Source organism: Podospora pseudoanserina, chromosome 6 (genome assembly GCF_035222485.1).
Source record: "Podospora pseudoanserina strain CBS 124.78 chromosome 6, whole genome shotgun sequence".
Taxonomy (NCBI): Eukaryota; Fungi; Ascomycota; class Sordariomycetes; order Sordariales; family Podosporaceae; genus Podospora; species Podospora pseudoanserina.
Genome location: NC_085925.1, coordinates 3,977,534 through 3,996,367, shown reverse-complemented (window position 1 = coordinate 3,996,367; position 18,834 = coordinate 3,977,534). Strand labels below are relative to the sequence as shown.

General features: G+C 52.2%; 8 protein-coding genes across 8 annotated transcripts; 3 read left to right on the top strand and 5 right to left on the bottom strand.

Moving 5' to 3' along the window:
- Positions 1-68: 68 nt before the first annotated feature.
- On the bottom strand, positions 69-719 carry QC764_610560 (uncharacterized protein; the record flags this gene model as incomplete). The annotated part of the gene is made up of 1 exon (XM_062949537.1): positions 69-719. The coding sequence occupies one exon, from the start codon at positions 717-719 to the stop codon at positions 69-71; it is 651 nt and encodes a 216-aa protein (XP_062798290.1).
- Positions 720-1,112: 393 nt separating this feature from the next.
- On the bottom strand, positions 1,113-1,847 carry QC764_610550 (uncharacterized protein; the record flags this gene model as incomplete). The annotated part of the gene is made up of 1 exon (XM_062949536.1): positions 1,113-1,847. One exon carries the CDS (start codon positions 1,845-1,847, stop codon positions 1,113-1,115), a length of 735 nt encoding a protein of 244 aa, XP_062798289.1.
- A 1,053-nt stretch (positions 1,848-2,900) lies between these two features.
- QC764_610540 (uncharacterized protein) lies at positions 2,901-5,045 on the top strand. The gene is made up of 3 exons (XM_062949535.1): positions 2,901-4,415; positions 4,488-4,744; positions 4,800-5,045. The coding sequence occupies exons 1-3, from the start codon at positions 3,902-3,904 to the stop codon at positions 4,878-4,880; spliced, it is 852 nt and encodes a 283-aa protein (XP_062798288.1). The 5' UTR covers positions 2,901-3,901; the 3' UTR covers positions 4,881-5,045.
- Positions 5,046-5,980: 935 nt separating this feature from the next.
- On the bottom strand, positions 5,981-6,647 carry QC764_610530 (uncharacterized protein; the record flags this gene model as incomplete). Its single annotated transcript, XM_062949534.1, has 3 exons — positions 5,981-6,344; positions 6,411-6,521; positions 6,582-6,647. 3 exons carry the CDS (start codon positions 6,645-6,647, stop codon positions 6,189-6,191), a joined length of 333 nt encoding a protein of 110 aa, XP_062798287.1. The 3' UTR covers positions 5,981-6,188.
- Positions 6,648-6,957: 310 nt separating this feature from the next.
- QC764_610520 (uncharacterized protein) lies at positions 6,958-9,230 on the bottom strand (the record flags this gene model as incomplete). The annotated part of the gene is made up of 3 exons (XM_062949533.1): positions 8,597-9,230; positions 8,138-8,543; positions 6,958-8,070 (listed from the first exon to the last, which is right to left on the bottom strand). Exons 1-3 carry the CDS (start codon positions 8,998-9,000, stop codon positions 6,958-6,960), a joined length of 1,923 nt encoding a protein of 640 aa, XP_062798286.1. The 5' UTR covers positions 9,001-9,230.
- A 997-nt stretch (positions 9,231-10,227) lies between these two features.
- Positions 10,228-12,867, top strand: QC764_610510 (uncharacterized protein; the record flags this gene model as incomplete). The annotated part of the gene is made up of 3 exons (XM_062949532.1): positions 10,228-11,916; positions 11,970-12,191; positions 12,260-12,867. Exons 1-3 carry the CDS (start codon positions 10,557-10,559, stop codon positions 12,865-12,867), a joined length of 2,190 nt encoding a protein of 729 aa, XP_062798285.1. The 5' UTR covers positions 10,228-10,556.
- A 1,206-nt stretch (positions 12,868-14,073) lies between these two features.
- On the top strand, positions 14,074-16,695 carry QC764_610500 (uncharacterized protein; the record flags this gene model as incomplete). Its single annotated transcript, XM_062949531.1, has 4 exons — positions 14,074-14,167; positions 14,226-14,829; positions 14,883-16,136; positions 16,202-16,695. The coding sequence occupies 3 exons, from the start codon at positions 14,074-14,076 to the stop codon at positions 15,718-15,720; spliced, it is 1,536 nt and encodes a 511-aa protein (XP_062798284.1). The 3' UTR covers positions 15,721-16,136; positions 16,202-16,695.
- On the bottom strand, positions 15,801-18,718 carry QC764_610490 (uncharacterized protein). Its single transcript, XM_062949530.1, has 3 exons — positions 17,166-18,718; positions 16,202-17,092; positions 15,801-16,079 (listed from the first exon to the last, which is right to left on the bottom strand). The coding sequence occupies exons 1-3, from the start codon at positions 18,468-18,470 to the stop codon at positions 15,873-15,875; spliced, it is 2,403 nt and encodes an 800-aa protein (XP_062798283.1). The 5' UTR covers positions 18,471-18,718; the 3' UTR covers positions 15,801-15,872.
- Positions 18,719-18,834: the final 116 nt, after the last annotated feature.

The window sequence follows — 18,834 nt, the reverse complement described above, 5'->3', positions numbered from 1 at the left end:
TTGTTTACTTCTTGCCAAACCACCCCCGCATCCGTCGGATTCTCCAGCTGCACCCTCCAGCTTGAACATCAAGCTGTCTTTTGCTTCCTCTTCTTGCTCGGCTTCCTCTTCTTCTTCTTCTTGTTGTTGTTGCCCAGCCTCTTCTTGAACCAGGACCCGAATTTCTTTATTTTGCCAAGCACAGACTTGGACTGGGATTTCACGCTCTCGGCTATCCTTTTCGTGCCATCTCTAAACTTCTGGCTGCGGGAGCTTTTGGTGTGAGCGGTGGAGGATTTGGATTTGCCCGAGGGGGCGGGGGAGAAGCGCTTGAGGATGTTGTGATTGTTGGACTTGCTGGAGGAGGCGCGGCGGGAGGGGCGGTCGAAGTTGATGCGGTCGTTGGTACCGCTGTCACATGGACGTGTTCGTCTCTGTTCAGGCTGTTCGGGCTGTTCGGGCTGTTCAGGCCGTTGCTTCTCAAAGAGCGCGTCCCACTCTTGCTTTGCCCTTTTCGTTGCGTTTTCCCAATCTTTGCGTTGGTGCTCGATAAAATCCTGTGCGTCACGCCTTGCTCTGGTTTGAGGGTCCTCGTTGAATGGGTTTCTGAATGTGACGCCTGGAACATATGGCTCATGAACTGGCGTTATCTTTTTGGTGTCTGGTACAAAAGGCGATGGTCCAGGGGGGTCGCCTGAACGGCCAGGAGGCTTCGTAACATCCCGCAGGTCGGTGGGCATGGTTGTAGGTTGACTGGCTTCCGTGGGAGACTGGGAGGGTATATGCTGTTGATGGGGTGTGGACAAATGTTGGATTAGATGATGTGTTCTGGAGCTGATGGGATGGAATGGGACTGGTCAGAGGCGAAGCACGAGTCGACATCTGGGGCGCCCCTTCTGGTAGTATGTCGGCCACTTCCCAACCAGTTCTAGGAGCACTTGCCTCTCTAGGTAACCGTCAGATCAACTGCAGGAAAGAGAACCTGGCAACGAGAATGAAGCAGCAGGTTGGATTTGAAGCACACCAGCAGCGTCGTTGTGCTCTTTGGATAGTCGTTTACACACTCACTGACGGGACTGCCAACAATGGTGAAAGCATTCGCCTGTCCATTTCCTCTCATGGTCCACTTAAAATCATGGCTTCGTGCCGCTGCAGATAAGAAAAGGGAAAACCTTTGTCGGCCCGCTCTCAATATCCCCCTTTCCAGGCTCGCTCTCCACCCTCTTGGGCAACTCGAATGCTGTTTCCACCGTCACGCTCTCAAATCCAGTCTCTTCAATGATCTTCTGAATATCTTCTCTTTTGATCCCATGCCTCTCCACCCCATCCATCTTGCTCTCGGGATGAAACTTCCTCGCCTCGGGCCCAAAGTCCTCAAAATCAGTCACCGCAACTTTGCCTCCCGGTTTCAGCAACCCGTAAATCGTCTTGAAAACGGCCGCCAGATCCGGGATATGGTGCAATACCAGATGCGATACCACAAGGTCAAACGTCCTCGCCCGTGTCTCAGATCCCAGGGTGGCTTTTGTCAACGGGTCGATTTGAAGCCTTGCATCATCCGGATCCTGCAAAAGTGCGCACACAGCGAGAACATTTTTGACATTTTGGTGAGAGCTAGAGGAAGAAAGCTTGGCTGTGAGGACATCGATCATTCCCGAGGCCGAATCAACTGCTGTGATCGATCTCACATGAGGAGCGAGAAGGAGAGACAAAAGGCCTGTCCCGCAGCCCAAATCGAGGATATCAAACGAGGCGCTGCAGAAAGGGAGGTACGATTCGACGGCAAGTTCAGTGGCGAGGACGACCGAGGGGTTGGAGTCCCAGTTTGCGGCTTCTTGGTTGAAGCGGATTTGGTTGGGCTCTGTCATGTTGAAGCTCTTGGGGGCCTGATCTGAAGGTTGAAATGGGTGCTGAGGTTGGTGGGATGATGTGTCGGATGACGAGAAGAAGAAAGGCATCCGGTGAACCTCGGAAGTGGGGAACTTAGCGCCGGCGGGTAATGTAACCGGGGAGCTGGAAAGGGAGGGGTAACCTATCTTACCTAGGTACATTAGCTTAGGTATGTTGTTGTATGACAAAAGTTTTGTCCTTTTTTTCCCTGTTATCAACACAGGAAGACCATGACGGAAGGGGGCAAAGCTACCTACCTATGATGGATTTTTAATAAGAGAATCGCAATTTTTAACTGGTGTCTCTTCTTTGTAGCCATTCGTGAAAAGGAAGACGCCAGGTCGAAGGTTTGTCCTTTGCAAAGTTAGATTCAATCATAATTGCCGTCTGGCAATCCAACTTTAGATACATGTCATGATGGAGCCAGGCAGCAAAGATCCACTTAGGGATAGAGTTTTGGCGCCTCCAAAACCAAACTCGATCCTCAAAGCCATTCATCTGATAAGCGTGGAAACCTCTCTTCCACAATGACTGAGGCTTGAGCATCTGGATATCAGTTAACCGACCCACTTATACCCCAAGGAAAAAAAGGCGTGAGTGGCGTAAGTGCACCCCTTTTTGGCGTTCCTTGCCCATTTACCCTGTTTTCCCGCCGGCCAATGGCATTGCTCACATCACTTGTCTCTGTCCAGTTTTGACACATTGTCCACCATCCCTGGTACCAAATCAGCCAAAAGAATTCGAAATCATGAAGAAAAGAGTTTTCATCTTGCTCTTGGCGGCTTCAGTCTCACCAGAGTCAGAAGTGTCAAATCTTTCAGAGGAAAACCTGCACAGTTTGTTTGAACCCTTTAAGCAACGTTTACAACAGTTCAGAGACAACGTTACACTAGCTTCACATGCGATCAAGTGTCTATGGTCTGCAAAATTCCTCAAAGATGCAGTTCGGCGCAACTACCGTGTGCACCGGCCAGCAGATGTCCCCAATGCAACCCAAAAGCTGGGGTAGATGTGTCATCAACCCGGGCACCATTGTCCTTTTTGGGACCCGGCCGAGCGGTACTTTGGTCTCGTTTCAATGCAGCTGGCTTGATGACTGCCCTTTGTCAGAAACGGTCGACCCCCTGACAGCTTTATCTCCGGCTCCATCTGAGCACTTGAGCGTTGATGACAGGATCTCAGTCATAAGGTATGGGGTCGAAGCCTGCCAGTTTGCAGATTTTGTCCGACGCCCAATAATCGCATGGAGCACTTCCAAGACTAAGCAGTGGCCATTCAGCGGGTTTGCAGCCCCAGAAATCCTGAGTCTTGAAGCGGGAGATGTGCCAGAGTGCTTAATAGGAGGCACAGTTTGCGTGCCGAGCCTATGTACCCCTGGAAGATCTCAAGGGATGCCCAATCACCTCGTTAAGACCCCAGAATGGGCCGCATGAACCTTACGCCCCAATTATTCCCTTACCATCCTTTTCCAGGCCTCGACCAGGCCGACTACCGTACCAGGTTATGGACGAGTGGGCCATAACGGCCTGAACCGCCTGCTACCAAGACAGCTCCGCAAGTCCTGGGTTTCATGTTACACCGTTGCATGTTTTCTGAAGAAGTCACTGTGGGGACGACGTGGCATACACCGGAGGTGACCACTTGGGAAGATGCCCTGACCTGACCTTGTGGACTTTGCCATGTCGAAGCAGGGGTAGCATGGATCCCATGTGGTTTGTTGCTATCACAGTGCACCCTCTCGTGCTCCTAACTGGTCACTTCATGGCACTGCTTCATTTACTCCAGACCCAGATGTCAGGTTCTAGATGGCCGACAGGAATCTTTATATAAGTTGAGCCTCTCTTCCTGTGTTTCTGTCTTGAGAGGCTAGGGTCTAGGTCTTCAACCACATTCCTTTTCCAAGACACCTTCACATTCCTTGGATTTTGAGACACTCCTTTGCAAACATTTGAGCTTTTCATCTTGGCGACCGCTTGTACATACTTATTCTTCTCATCACTCCTTTTTTTTTTTTTTGTTGAGCTCTCTCACCATGCATCTTTCTTCCTATCTTGCCCTTCCTCTCTTGCCCCTGTTGGCATCTGCGTATCAACCTCCCTCTTACGCGGGCTACTCTCTCCTCTGGGCTGACACTTTTTCCGGTTCCTCGGCCACCCTCCCGTCCTCTTCAAACTGGGACATCATCAACCGAAACATTGGCGTCAACAATGAGCTCCAGACATACCGCGCCGACCCCAGGCAAATTCAGCTTTCTGGTGGCCAAACTCTTCAAATTGTCCCCTGGCGCGACAGCCAGCTTCAATGGACATCTGGCAGAATAGAGTCGAGGTACACCTTCACCCCGGGCGCAGGGAGAAGGACGTTGGTAGAGGCCGAGATTAGATTTGGAGGGAATGACATCTCTCAGAAGCAGGGGATCTGGCCTGCGTTTTGGCTGCTGGGTCAAAGCATCCGGATGGGGACTGGCTGGCCGGCATGTGGCGAGGTGGACATCATGGAGACGGTCAATGGGTTGTTGACGGGGTATGGGACGGTTCACTGTCATGGTATGTTATTATCCCTACTGCACCACAGGTAGGCATGGTTGAAGGTGGCTGACAGATGCGGTACCTACCTAGTCTATCCAGGGGGCGCTTGCAACGAGCCCACCGGCCGAGGGGGGGCCATCAATATCCCCAACCAAGGCTGGCAAAAGTGGCGGGTCATCTTTGACAGGACCTCTTCCGACTGGAGAAGCGAGCACATAACTTGGTACATGAACGGGCAGCAGTTCCACCAGGTCAGGGGCGATCAGATCAACGATGCTGGTGTGTGGGCGAGCTTGGCCCAGAAACCGCTCTTCTTCATTCTCAACGTGGCTGTAGGAGGTGACTGGGTAGGTCTTGTATTCAAGGAATGCATAAGGGAGAGTAGCGCTAACGGTCAAACAGCCAGGGTACCCCAACGGAAACACGGCCGACGGTTACGGCTCGATGATGGAGGTGGGATATGTCGCTCACTATTCCACATGATCATGGCAACAGGAGCAGCTTTTTTGATAAGTCAAGGTCATTCGTAAGATCTTCGTGTACATACCTACTTGACATCTTTTCGCCTTCTCTCTTCCCTGTATATACTTTTCATCTCAGCCCATCACTCGCTCTGCGCTGAAGACATTATGATACCTGTATTCTAGCAACGTGTCCAAATCCACCCAGTGTGGACAATCAACTGATCTGAACTGAGCCGGCTCTGGGCTTGACTTGGCTCAGGATTTCCGGGTCGGCTTGACTTGAGGGTATCACGGCTTGACTTGGCTCAGGTGATTGTCCACACTGAAGCCACCTTGAAGGATGGCTCGATATGCGCGCTCCGCCCGCCGTACCAAAAGCAAGCACGCATCCTGACACGATCGGCAGACAGTGCGTTCCTCCACAAACCATCGTAATTCACCCCAAGAGGCCTCTGTTGATCCTGTTCCTTATGTTCTCTCACAAGATCCTCTTTCCCACTATCCCCTCTAACATATGGCTCGTCATCTGACTCGTCCACAGCTTGGTTCTGACTCTCCGCTTTCATTCTATTTGCCCATTGCCTTTTTGCCCAGCGCCGGTTTCTCCTTCTTCTCGGCCTCCGACTTCCAGAACTAGTCTGGTTCTCAGCAGTGTTGTTGGGGGCCAATGACGTGACTATATGGCGGAGTGTATCCCAGTCGAGAGCTTGCCTGGCTCGATCCGGGTATGCAGGCACGGAGCGAGACCTGCGAACCGGTTCGGCATCTATGTTTCCATATGGGTCACGTCCGCGTTCGATCGAACATGAGAGCCGGCGAGTGCGGACTGCGCCTGGCCGTGGGGTATGGTACCGTGAGGTATCCCCTTCGTCTGGGCTGTTGGGCGCCATATTGGTGATTGTGGTCTCGTGAGCGCGTGGGTTCGTGGGCTCTTGGTGCTCGTGGGCTCGTTGATACGTGTAGAGGTGAGTATGATCTGGGGCAGAATGATAGGTAAGGTAACTGGAACCTGGCGTATCAAGACAACTGGAAGACGCTCGCATTTTGGGGAAGATAAAACAAACTGGTATTTTAGATTTAGCACAAATCTCAGCCACGACATTATGACTGCATGCTGTGGTGACAGATCATGAAGCCTCTCAGTACTGTAAGTGGATACAAAGCTTATATCGCACCGTGGTACTTTGGAAGACTATGATCACAGGGATGATGTGGTGATTTAGGCTTTGCACAGAAAAAGTTTACACCGTGAAATTTCTACTCGCAAGCTTTTTGGAGCTAAGCCATCCAAAAGCCTGACAACCTAGAAGACACAACAGGTCGATACCTAGTACAGACCGTCAACAAAGTCTACCACGATGACCTTCTCTACCAAAGCGCCGATTCTCTTCAAAAAATCCTGATGAGAAGGGTCGGTCGAGACGTAGTAGTCTCTGTCCTCCGCCGAGGAGAACTCAACCACGAAGCCGTGGGTGATGCCATTCTTTCGCTTGACTGTCAGTAAGATCATGATATCTTAGGATGGAAGGTACCTCAGCTCATCACACACCTGGAGCCCCTCTGGTGAGTTGTCCTTACCACCTTTGATCGTCTTGATATAGGGTGTATTGCTTGTGGGGTGGAGGCAGCTGTCTTTGAGCGCAATGAAGCGATCGCAAGCCTATGTGACAACTGAGGGTTAGCACAGACGGGCTTTCAAGCCAAGGGAATTAGTACACACGGCCTTCACATCATCAGCATCGGCATCGGCCTTGATCTGGAAGAGAACGGTATGTGTTACGGACATGGCGCGTAGAGTAGGTTTGTGACGGTGGATGAAGATTGGAGAATACCTGTGGCGGGGGCGCTCATCATATGGCCGTTAAATCCCGTGGACTTCCCCGCTGTACCACGTGAAAAGAGTAGGACCACATGGAGAAACCTAGGCAAAAGATTGGGTCCTGAAGCGGAATCACCACGGGATGGTACAACTCAACTCCCGATTAAAATTAAACTCGATGTAACTTGCTGGCGCCGGAGCAATAGATGGCCCTCAACCCGCTCGAGTCCGAGACTAAGTGCGAGTCCACAAAGCTCACGCATTTGCCTCGAGGTACTCAAGTCCGACATAGCCGCCCGTTCTGTGTTTGTATCCCTTGATCTCCATCCCGGACCTCCCACCTCTCGCTTCCCACTGCGGTCGTGGCATAAAAGACATGCCCAGGATCCCACTTCTGCTTGATACTTGACAGTCGCTCATAGTGACCTCCATAAAACGCTTCCCGCCAGTTTGGATCATCAACATGAGCTTCGTTCAAGTATGCCCCACCACCATCACTCTCCGGAGCAACCGCTCTGAATGGCGCCAGGATTTCATCTCTAAACTCCCTTGACGCAGCACCGATCAAACCGGGGGTGAAAGCTAACGGTTCCGCGTCAATCACTGCCGCCAGGATGAGGAAGCAGACAGCCTCCCGCCAAGCATTGTTCACGGCGTTGTCAACGTTGGCTCTGTTCCTCGGCGCCTGGTGATACCCCATCAGTATCCTTCCACTCTCACTATGCCGCTTGATGACCGCAAAAGTTTCTTCGAATTTGGTCCGGTTTTCCCAATTCCGGCGTGGGAGTAGCCAGTTGCCGGCAATGTTCATCCCCCCGGCGGCGTTCAACATGACATCCTCGCCCCAAGTGGAGGCCCAGGCGGGGAGATAGGCATCGTGTTGGGTTGTGTTTGGTGTGAATGGAATACCCAGTTCTGTGAGCTGGTCAAACCATGGCTTGACGAGCTTGTTGAACGACTCGATGGTGTGGTTTGGCGCAAAAAAGGGGCTCATGCTAAAGACATAGTTGCCGTTGGTATTGACTAGTACCCACCAGGAGTACGTGCCCGCATCGGTAAAGGGGATGAAAAGCTCAAAATAGCCGCGCATTCCCTTCCAGAATGTCTCGGCGGAGACAGTATCAGAGGTGCTGATGGAGAAGGTGGAGGTTACGACCGGGAGTTTGGGTTGAGCTCTGATGATCACAGAGGTGACCACACCGAATGTGCCAGCTCCGCCGCCACGAAGAGCCCAGTAGAGGTCAGGATTATGTTTTGGGGAGACAGTGGTGAACTGGCCTTCAGCGGTGACAAGCTGAAGAGCGAGAACATGATCGGCTGCCATGCCGTAGAGGCCTGACAAGGGTGTGTGACCGCCTCCAGCTACGTAACCTCCGGCATAACCGACGCTCTTTGACGTGTTAGCAGTTGGACACCTGGTGGGTAGATATGTATTGTGGGTAGTTAACGCTGCTCACCTCGCAGATGCCGCCCAGGACACTGACACCATTCCGATCCGCTGCCTCATAAACTTGCCTCACCGTCGCTCCAGGGGCAATCTTGAGTGCTTTGCCACCTTGCTCAAAGCCATCAACTTTCAGGTCGTCAAAATACCGAATATCGTTCAAGTGATGGGTCCAGATACTCAGAGCCCCGGCCCCAGTCGACTTGCCCAGGTAGCAATGTCCCGTGTTCTTGATGACCAGCCTGATATTTGTGTTCCTTGCAAAGTTGATGGCTAGTTGGATTTGCTGCACATTGGTAGCATTCACTGCGTATACTGGGAATGCGCCGTGTGTGCAGTTTGAGGATCGAGGATCTGAAGTTGGAAGACAGGTCCTACCCTGGAAGTTGGGGAAGAAGTTAGAGGTAGGGTCATCCTCACTGGGGAGCTTGTTAGTGTTTTCACTACAGCTTATAGAGAGTCAGAGGCATACTGGAAATAGGGATTGCTAAAATTTGCTTGAACCTGGGAGCACCTCTGCGCATCGTAGAGGCCTGTATTGGCGTAGCAGACTGCCGCAGCTGGGACCGTCTTGATCAGAGCACCACCGAGGACCTTACCAAAGGCATCCCATGCTTCCGGTGAGGGCCAGTCATTGTCTCCTGGAAACACTTTGCAGGTGCCAGGGCTTAGCCGATTAGGTGTTGCTGGGGTTTTTTGGCCTGTGCAGGGAAACAGGTGTTCATATTGCGAGGTATTGGTGTCCTGGACAAGTCTCGCCAAATTAATGGGGTCCAAAGGTGTTGTCTCCCAAGCAAAAAGAGGATGGGAATGCCTGGTGGCTTGTACCGAGAAATTAAAGGTAAGAAGAACTCCCAGAATCTTGATTAGCGACATGGCGAAACAATGCTCACTTGGTAATCGAGTGTTGAGGGAGATGACGGCCCGGCTTGCTCTGGGTATCGAACACTCCTGTCATTATATGATCTCTCAACATGCCGTGCACGGTTGACGGTCTCACAGAAATTGTGCAGATCTTTTCACCCGCATTTCTCCGCACAAAGGTTACGTTTCCAAGATCTTTACACTTGCTTTGAAGTATTGGATTGGCCAGTCGGGGTGTCTACCGCATATGACAAAAATGATGATCCAGGCTAAACACGACGAGTCCGATACTCGCTTTAGGTTGCGACACCCCTGTGTAACGGGAAAAAGAACTGTGCTTGGTGTGGTGTTCAATAGTCGTGAAATTTGCAGTTACAACCCATTTATTCCACGATTCAGGTCAGGTCAGGTAGCTCTATTTCGCATAATATGTTACTCTCCACAATCCGCAAATTCCCAGCATCTCATACCCTATAATCATCACCGCCTCCGCGATCACTACTCCTAGGCCGTCTCGGTTGCGGTGCCGTTAGCAGGACTTCTGATTCTGCTTCCATACTTCTCCCGTCCCCCATCTGAACCTGCCTGTACCCATCATATGAGCTGTCGTCTCTTCCGGAAGTTTGCCATGTCCGTTCCCTTGCTAATCGATCGTATAAACTCTCGCCGCTGACTTCCCGTACCTCTGGCTCCTTTTCCTTGTTGCTTGGTTTTGATGAATAAATGGCGAGAATGACTGCGATGAAGAAGACGATGGCAAGGGGAATCCCGATTGCGGCTGCAAGTTCGACGGACCCCCCTATCGCGTCGGCGGTCGCTGAAGCTCTGCCTCGAGAGAGCAGTGTGGGCATGTTGAGGACAGGAATAAATAATGTAGCTTGGAAATGGCGGAGCATATGTTTGATGTTCTTCCCTCTCGAAGCAGCCACTCAGTGCTTTTTATGTCTTTGGGAAGCGCCTTGGTTGCTATCACTGGATCGATGGTAACCAATCAATGGCGACGCGGAGCCGAGTCTTGGAACCAACACCAGTCCAGCTGTGACAGCTCTTGTAGATCAGACTTATGCATGCAGAATCCTCCACCAAAGCTCAAGGCGCTTGGGGACTGTCAAAACAACAAAAAATCTAGCACAATGCTGTGCCAGTCAGGGGTTCAGGGGTCAGGGGGGTTAGGGTTGATAGAACAGTCCCCTTTTGCGTCGGTGGTTTCCTGTCCTCATGATGATGCACTTGACATTGAACCAATTGTCCTCAAGCCAAAGTCCGAGCCAGGATGACGGCTATTGGACATTTATTCACTGCTGTGCAGCAGGCTGTTGGGGGCAGTGCCGCCTGAACGAGACCAATCGACGCATCGACTCGCTCTCCGATGGAGTGCATATTGCATGTCCCCGCATGCGCAGCCAGGCAACGCCAGGCAGGACGGTCTCACAGCCTGCCTCAGATGCCAACACTCTGAGCAACCGCGGGGTATATCAAGATGATCCATCTCATCCAACATCCAAGTTCCCCATCACTCATCCTTTCTCTTCTTTTGAAACCGACACAAAGCCACAGATCCAACAACCATGCCGAGTGACAAGCCGCTCCAAGACGACGATGAGTCGTACTCCATCATCGAGCGTTTGGCTGATGCCATCCGCATCGAAGATGACCTCCATGCTGGCACCGAGGATCGCCAAAGGCTGGTTCAGGATCTCTACGAAGGCCCCAAAAAGTGCCAATGTTGCCTGAACTGGGTCCACGAGATGCCCCCTGACGTGGAAGTCGACCAAGACAACGAGGACTGCACCTATCCTCTCATTGTCCGCCGCCGTGTTCTAGCCACCATGAACGGCAACAAGAAGCGGATTGAACTCCACTCAATTGAGATCCGCCATCCACAAGTCCGGGAGGTGCTATTCGACGTGTTTGAGGGATACGATAACCTCGTGAAAGAGGTCAAGTTCTTGATCTTCAAGGCACCGTTCCGCCCATTCTTCTGGCGCTGGGACAGGTTCAACGCCGCCATCGACAAGGAAGAGAGTGAGGTTGTCAAGACCATTCTGATCCAGCTGAGGTCCCTTGTCAGGGCCGACCTGGCCGAGGCGTTTGCAGTCAAGGACGAGCTCGTCAGCCACGGCATCATCACTTTCAAGCACCTGTGGACCATTTTCCCTCCAGGCGAGCTCGTGTACGAGACTCCGCGTATCACCAGGCAGTCAAACCTGGGTGACTTCTTCATCGTCACCGAGGTGGAAGCCCCTCACGATGACCCCGAGCGCTACCAACGCCATCCACGATACCACCTCTTCTGCACAGGCACTTCATGGAATGGGTCTAGCTTTGGCGCCACGAATGACAACATCAGTCTCTCTAGCTTCAAGGGCACAAGAAAGATTGCGGACATGCGAGTCGTTCCGGTAAAGTACCTCGAGGATGCGGCCGCAATCAAAGCCCGATGCCTCGAAAGGGGAAAGAGACATCACGAGCTCGCTGGCATCACCTACAAGGCATATCTCCCTGAGAAGGCAGATGAGATGAGCGAGTCAGAGCGGAAACAACACACCAATCGCATCATGTTGGATTCCCGGAACTGCCCCAGAAGAACCTTTACCAGACACCTGAGCGAGGTGAACAAGCCGCAGCTTTACACTGAGCTGATTACGCAAGCTCCGGTTGATGCTGCCCCGCCCGGTGGTCACCGTCCTCTTGAGGACAACCCGCTGAGGCCTCGATACCGGCAACCAATTCCAGTGCACGACCACGACGCACCGTACGACGAGCCGTACGCCAGACCTCCTCCACGACCTCTAGTTGTCGAGGACGATCCTATGGCGACAGGGACAGAAGATGGCGACAAGAACAAGAAGCAGGTCCTCGATGAGCTCGAGCTGTTGCTTTTGTCTTCTTACATGCATGGCTATTGCCTCAAGGAGAGAAAATGGGGTAAGCTTTTGTTGACTTTCTTATCAAGCCAACTTACTGACGACGGCAAACAGATGACTTCGAGGTGGATCGCATCATCGACGTCGAGAAGAACACCAAGCCCTTTGATAGCCTTGTGCTCCCGAACGGTTACAAAGATCTCATTCTGTCCTTTGTCGAGAATCAGCTCAAGGACGGAGAGGCCTTTGACGATGTCATCAACGGCAAGGGCGGTGGTCTTGTCATGTTGCTGGCCGGTGATCCAGGTGTGGGCAAAACAATGACGGCAGAGTCTGGTATGTACCGCAGTTTACCTCGAGCGCTTGTGTTTGTAAATGATTAGAAGCTAACTTGTGTGCCTCAGTTGCTGAAAAGATTCATGCGCCGCTGGTCAAGATGGAGTTGTCGGACCTCCTGAAAGACGAACAGGATCGTATGCCCGAGAGGCGTCGGCGCGATTCCCGGTCACGCTCACCCGTCAGCAGCCGCGATGACGATGAGCTGACCAAGACCTTCTCGCTTGCCGCCAAGTGGAAGGCCGTGCTCCTAATCGATGAGTGTGACATGTATCTTGAGAAGAGGAGTGACGACTCCCCGGAACGAAACCGGCTCGTGGCTCGCTTCCTCCGTGAGCTGGAGTACTACCCTTCTCTGCTGTTCCTCACCACCAACAGAGAACGTGTTCTGGACCCGGCCATCTACTCGCGCATCCACCTCACCATAAACTACCCTGCCCTGGACCTGTCATCACGTCTCGCCATCTGGAAGACGTTCCTGGGTATGGAGGAGGGAGAATTCGCCTCCACGGTCACGGATGAGGAGTTTGACACGCTAGCGTCGATCGAGACAAACGGCCGCAGGATCAAGAACATCACCAAGACTGCAAGGATGATGGCCAAGAGATATGATAGAGGTATCACCTTCGAGGATATCAGGAACGTGATGCGTATTACGGAAGGACTGCAGATTTGATGGAGCAATGAGTCAGAACAGGACGGGGGGATTCAGATTGAAGTCTTGCCTTTCAGGTTTTTCATGGCACCTAGCAATGTCCTAAACAGGCAGCTTTTTCCTGCTCGAATGTCATTATCAAACCAAATGCTAAACATAGACTGATATCCCAGCTAATGGTGTTCCTTCAGGTGATGTGCGCAAGATGTAAGCCTTCTTCATTGCTGCCAGCTGACCTGTTCTGAACACCCTCATCATGGGTTGCTTGTAAGCAGTCAGCCATACACCGTGGGTAGAAGGAAGCCATGGGATGCTTTTGCCCTTGCTCATTACTACGCAACCGACGCACAAGCCCCCTATTGGTCCTCAAGATGGCTACAAACATGGGACGATGATACGTAAAACACAGGGAAGGAAGGTGTGCCCCCCACGTGCCAATGTCTAAACCCAGGAACCGATAACCCGGGTCAGTCATATCAGACATCTCTTGCTCGTATAGAACTTCATAGACTCACCATCTAGAAAGCTCGGGCCGAACGCCCCTAGACTCAACCCCTGAGCATAAGCATTCGCCAAGGGTCAGCATTAGCCCAGTTTGGGCTTGGTGGGGTGGGACTATTTGCTTGTGCGTGTCCTCACCGATGAAAGAACTAGGGACCGCCCGCCCAGGGCAAAGAGCCTGGGCTGGAACTTAAGGTCCGCAGGAGCTGGTTTGTGGCGCGGTTGCAGGGCTGATGACCGAGTGGCCCCCCCCCCGGCCCCGGGAACATGTCTGTCCGAGTTTTCGGACTTGGATCAAATTCAGGAGCCCTGGACGCGTCTGATCCACGAGGACCTTTTGTGTTTTCCTGGTTGTGGGCAATGCATGGTGAACACCAACGTACCAGAAGAACTGTGGCGAGGTGGTCAAATTTGGTTGACATGTTAAAGCGTCAGGGGTTGGCACCCATGTCCCGACCAATCGCATGTTATACGCAGCCTGGAAGGATGCCATAATATCATGTCCACCTAGGCGAAGTAATCGCGCCTGGTCGTTCCACACAAAGTGCTTGGTATGGGTCGACTAACTTGGGTACCTAGTCTATGAAAGATGTAGATGGGCATATAAGTTATCAAGATTCCCACAACTGATCTGCATTACCTATCTCCCCATCTGGCTTCTCAATCTTCAAAGTTCAGACTCAACCACCCATAGTCTTCAAGGTCACTCGAGCTCACAGAGTCACAATGTCTGTCTCAAGGTTGAAGGCGTGGCTCGGGGCCGGTCTGTTGGCGACAGCGCAACTCGCCTCAGGTTACGCTCTTGACCTGGGTTCAAAGGGTAAGTCTCCCTAGGTTGTCAATGACCTATATAATGCTCAAACACTGATAATTTGCAGAATCCGTCGAAGCTGTCACATCCACTCTTTCTTCTCTGGCCTCCAACGCCCCCAGACTTGCCCTGAAGCTCACACCAGAGGGCTTGAAGAAGCAGCTGGAGGACCCCGAGTTCATCGCCAGCTTGGTTTCAGGGGTTGAGAGTCTGATTGATGGCCTCAACACTGGCCGCCACAGACGTAGGCTCACACCCAACGTCGCGCCCCTTGTTCCTCAGGAGCATCGTCCCAGCGCGGCTCTTCGGAAGCGTCTCGACGTGGATGGTGTCCAGATCCCAAGCTTCGAGGAGTGGTTTCAGATCGACATTGACGATCTTGGACTGAGCGCTGTCTCCACCGCCAGCTCCAAATCCGGCAAGGAGGCGCCCCCTGCACTCTCCAAGCTGACGCTGGAACTTATTCACCGACTGAACAAGCTTGACACTGTTGCCAGTGTCCACGCTTTGCAGCAAGGTCCACCTCCTGCTGTTAATCCTAATGATGACCCTCGCAGCGGAAATCAGGGGTATTTGAACGCTGCCCCTCAGGGTATCAATGCCCGCTACGCTTGGACAATCACTGGTGGTGACGGTGCCAGAGTTGGTATCGTTGACATGGAGCAGGGATGGTATGTTGCTTCAGCCCCTCTATGATAGACCACTTGACTGACTCTCTGAATAGGAACCTCAACCACGAAGACCTTCGTGCTGCCAACATCACCCTCATTTCTGGCCGCAACAGGGACTATCCCGACCACGGCACTGCCGTCCTGGGCCAGATGCTCATGGCAGACAACCAAATCGGTGGTGTCGGCATCGTCCCCGCCGCCAAGGGCCGAGTGATCTCTCAGTCTCGTCCCGATGGCTCGTACAATACGGCTGCGACCATCTTGGACGCCTGCAACAACATGGCCAGCGGTGATATCCTCCTGCTTGAAGCTCAAGAGTTCGACCCCGTGGGCGGCCAATACTACTGGCCCGTGTCGGTGGCTGACGCGAATCACGAGGCCATCCTCGTCTGTACCGGCAGGGGAATCATCGTTGTCGAAGCGGCGTGCAACGGCGGGAATGACTTGGATGTCTACCGCAACCTGTCCAACAAGCGCATCTTCAACCGCGCATTCCCCAGCGAATACCGCGAGTCCGGTGCTATCATGGTCGGAGCGTCCAGCGCGTCGGTTCCCCATTTCCGGCTGGGCTACTCCAACCACGGCAGCCGTGTTGATGTCTACGGCTGGGGCGAGAACATCGATACCACTTTTACCAACGCCGATGGCACTGCCAACAACCTGTACACCACCGGCTTCAGCGGCACATCCGGGGCTAGTCCGATTATTGTTGGTGCTGCTGCCGCCGTTCAGGGTATTGCCCAGGCGAGACTTGGTCGCAAGCTGAGCCCTGCGAGAGTCAGGACTATTCTGACCACCTCTGGCACCGCCAGCCGCACTCCCTCTTCTGATCGCATTGGTGTTCTGCCTAATCTCAAGGCCATTATTGACGGTGGGCATATCAGAGTGTAGACGGGGTACGGAGTGACTGGATGGATAATGGATAGAGGCGTTTCTTGGGATTTTCGACGAGATCTTGGGTAGATTATGAGTTGGAAAGAATGATTATTATCAGATAAATGTTATTATCCATTGATCCTTTGCACTTGCTGATTTGCCCCCCATCACCTCGACGCTGGTCCGCAGCTGTACTCCCACTTCTCACACTCCTGCTCCATCTTGCTGAGCTTGCCGTAGACCTGCTGAATCTCGTACCTGTCCAGCTTCCCTGGGTCGCACTGCTTGACGACCAGTAGTCCATCTTGTATCATATCCAAGAAATCATGCAAAAACCCGGTGCATGCTGGGTCGGCGTGTAGTCTCTTGATGAACTAGAAATGGTATTGGGAACTGGTCTTTGAATGGGGAATGTGAGAGGAGATGGGAAAATGTGTCAATGTGTCAATGTGTCAATGTGTTAATGTGGGAATATGGTAAAGGGGACAAGACATACCTCGGTGACAGCCGGCTTGACTATTCCCTTGAGACCCCCTCTTTTCTGCCCTTCCATGCTGTGGTCCTCCTCGATCATGAAGAAGGCATCGCTGGTGATCTCAGGTGGAATGAGACCACCACCGTACAAGATGTCCAGTTTTGTTCTGTGCTTCAGACTTTCAGCGCTAAAGGGCCCTGCTCTAAGCTGTGTGAATTCGTCGAGGAGCTTTTTCCCTCCCATGAGCCAAGTGACAAACTCTAGGTACAAACATCCAAGCGTCCACATATCGTACTGGCGGCCTTTTGGATCTTGGTTGGAAGGAAGATCGCACTCGGGTGCTCGATAGTTGTAGGTCATTCCGACATGAGAGAGTGGCTTTCGGGATATGGTGCGATGAGAAGATGTGGAAGCCAGGCCAAAGTCTGTGAGCTTGAGGGTACCTCGACTCTTCCATGTGGAACAATGATTCTGAGTTGGGCCATCTTGAGCATTGTCTAAAAAGACCAGCACATTCTGTGGCTTGATGTCCCCATGATGGCCAAATGGTTCCCGTGGACCTGGCTTCAGGGTGTTGCCCAGCTTTGAGTTGGTGCTTGAATACTCGTGAATCTTCAACACACCGCTTGCAATTCCTTTGCACTGATGTGCCACCCATTTCACAGTGCCGTGGTCCATTTTTGGGCTGGCCTCGAACTTTTCCCAGTAAGAAAGTAGGTCGGATTTGGCGCAGGGGAAGATCAGGAAGAAACTGTTTCGCTGTTCATAGGTGGCTAGTAGGGATATGAGATGTGGGTGTGCAAAGTTGCTGAACTTCTTCAGCATGTCAACTTCTCTTTTGAAGTGATCTTTATTTTGGGAATGGAGACGCTTGATGGCGAAGGTGCAGATGCATGATGGTTCTCGAGGACACTGCAGTGTTTTATTAGGACCCGCTGTAACCCACTCTTATCTGCGTACATTTGATCCGGGATTATGTACCGACCTTGAAACTCTTGTGAAAGCTATGATGATCAGGGTGAAGGATGGCCCTGAACACCCGACCTCCACCACCCAACAGCTCTTCCTGCTGACTATCGACAAAGGGATCGTTGGATATGGCTTGCTTGTTCGGGTCCGTCAGAAAAGGCATGATGATCCCGTCTTGTAGAACATAGTGCTCGACTTCCTTGTACAGCTCGCTTTTGGCGAAAAAAGGGGCCAGAGTGACGAATTGCCACGATGCGAAATTCCGAATCTGTAGAGGCGACCAGCTCCCTCGGAAACACTTGAGCTGTTTGTCCCGCTCCCTCGAACAACGTAAATCGTATTCGCCAGGTCTCGTTGGGTTGCTGACTCTGACCAAGGGCAAATCCGAGTCGTTGATGTTTTCTTTGAGGAACTTGGTGATAGAAGAAGACTTCTCGACAAGGACCAGGATCGCAAAGATTTTACGAAACGTTATGGTCTTTGTTTTGGGCTTGTCGCCCTCTATAGAATTCTCGGTTGTCTCGGCACAAATCTTGCGCGCGTATCTCCGGATGGTTTTCTCATCATGGGTCTCTCGGAGGGGACCTGATAGTTCCTTGTAGACAGATTCTTCGGTGATGAGCAGAGGTAACAGATCAATAGGTATGAACCCTTTCTCTTTCTCTTCGTCATCAAGCGGGTGGAGAGACTGAAAAAGTTGTGTTTGGAGCGACTTCCTGTCTTTGGTATGGTTGCGACTTTTTCGCCGCTGGAGAAACCGAGATTTCCTATCTGGATCGCGCATGTATTGGCCGTTACCAAGATCTGTGATCTCGCTCGGTTCGACTTCATGGGCCGGTTTGTGGTGTAGATCTACTATTGGTATGCCACCGTCCCCCCGGAATGGTGCACGAGCTGTGTAGTTGACTCTGGGTGATTTCCGGCCGCTTGAAGGTGTCCGCTCTTCCACCTTCCACAACTCAGAGTCTGACTCGTCGATGATACCCTTCCGATCCAGCTCACTGGTGACTAGTGTATCGAGTCCAACTCCAAGTTCAACAGGACGCCTAGATCTATCCTGGAGGTGTTCTTCTTCTGATGATACGAGACTGCTGCCTGAGCTGGACTCGGTGTCAGAGTATTCTGTTGCAAGATCGCTCTGATCTCTGGAACCATCGTTTGCAGACGTATGCGGCGACTGTCTGGTGTGGTACCCCGAGGAAGCGAGACTAGAGGCTTGATGAATGCTTGGAGAAAGAGTCTTGGCAGAGGGTGATGCAGCTTCAGATTCCATGTTCGAGTTGTCGACCTTCATGTTGAATACCGGTGTCTGAGGTTTCATGGTGGGCAGTCGTAGTCGCCTGTCACGGTAATTGTTGGAATGCACTTGATATCGAGGGAATATCAAGACATTTCCTGTCCATTTTGACGCTCAATTCCATTGTTGTCTAAGGTAGGTAAGGACCAACCCACAACAGAGCCTCGTGAAAACCATTCCCCTGAAATTTGCTAGGCATTTTGAGTCGCTCATTGGTGTGCAGCAGAGACCAATCATGTGCGTTGAATGGGTTGAACTGGGGTGAAAACTCGACACCACACAGCCGGGGCTGAAACTCCAGTCGGGTGGGATGGGAAATGTACGTACTTGCTATGCCTCGCCCTCCTTACACAGCATGTGGTACGCGCCCAGATGGCATTGGGGGCCT

Coding starts and splice junctions, on each gene's coding strand:
- QC764_610540 (XM_062949535.1), top strand. CDS start 3,902: ATGCATCTTTCTTCCTATCTTGCCCTTCCTCTCTTGCCCCTGTTGGCA. Junction 4,416..4,487: donor TGGGACGGTTCACTGTCATG/GTATGTTATTAT, acceptor GTACCTACCTAG/TCTATCCAGGGGGCGCTTGC. Junction 4,745..4,799: donor TGGCTGTAGGAGGTGACTGG/GTAGGTCTTGTA, acceptor ACGGTCAAACAG/CCAGGGTACCCCAACGGAAA.
- QC764_610490 (XM_062949530.1), bottom strand. CDS start 18,470: ATGAAACCTCAGACACCGGTATTCAACATGAAGGTCGACAACTCGAAC. Junction 17,093..17,165: donor GCTTTCACAAGAGTTTCAAG/GTCGGTACATAA, acceptor AAAACACTGCAG/TGTCCTCGAGAACCATCATG. Junction 16,080..16,201: donor TCAAGCCGGCTGTCACCGAG/GTATGTCTTGTC, acceptor TACCATTTCTAG/TTCATCAAGAGACTACACGC.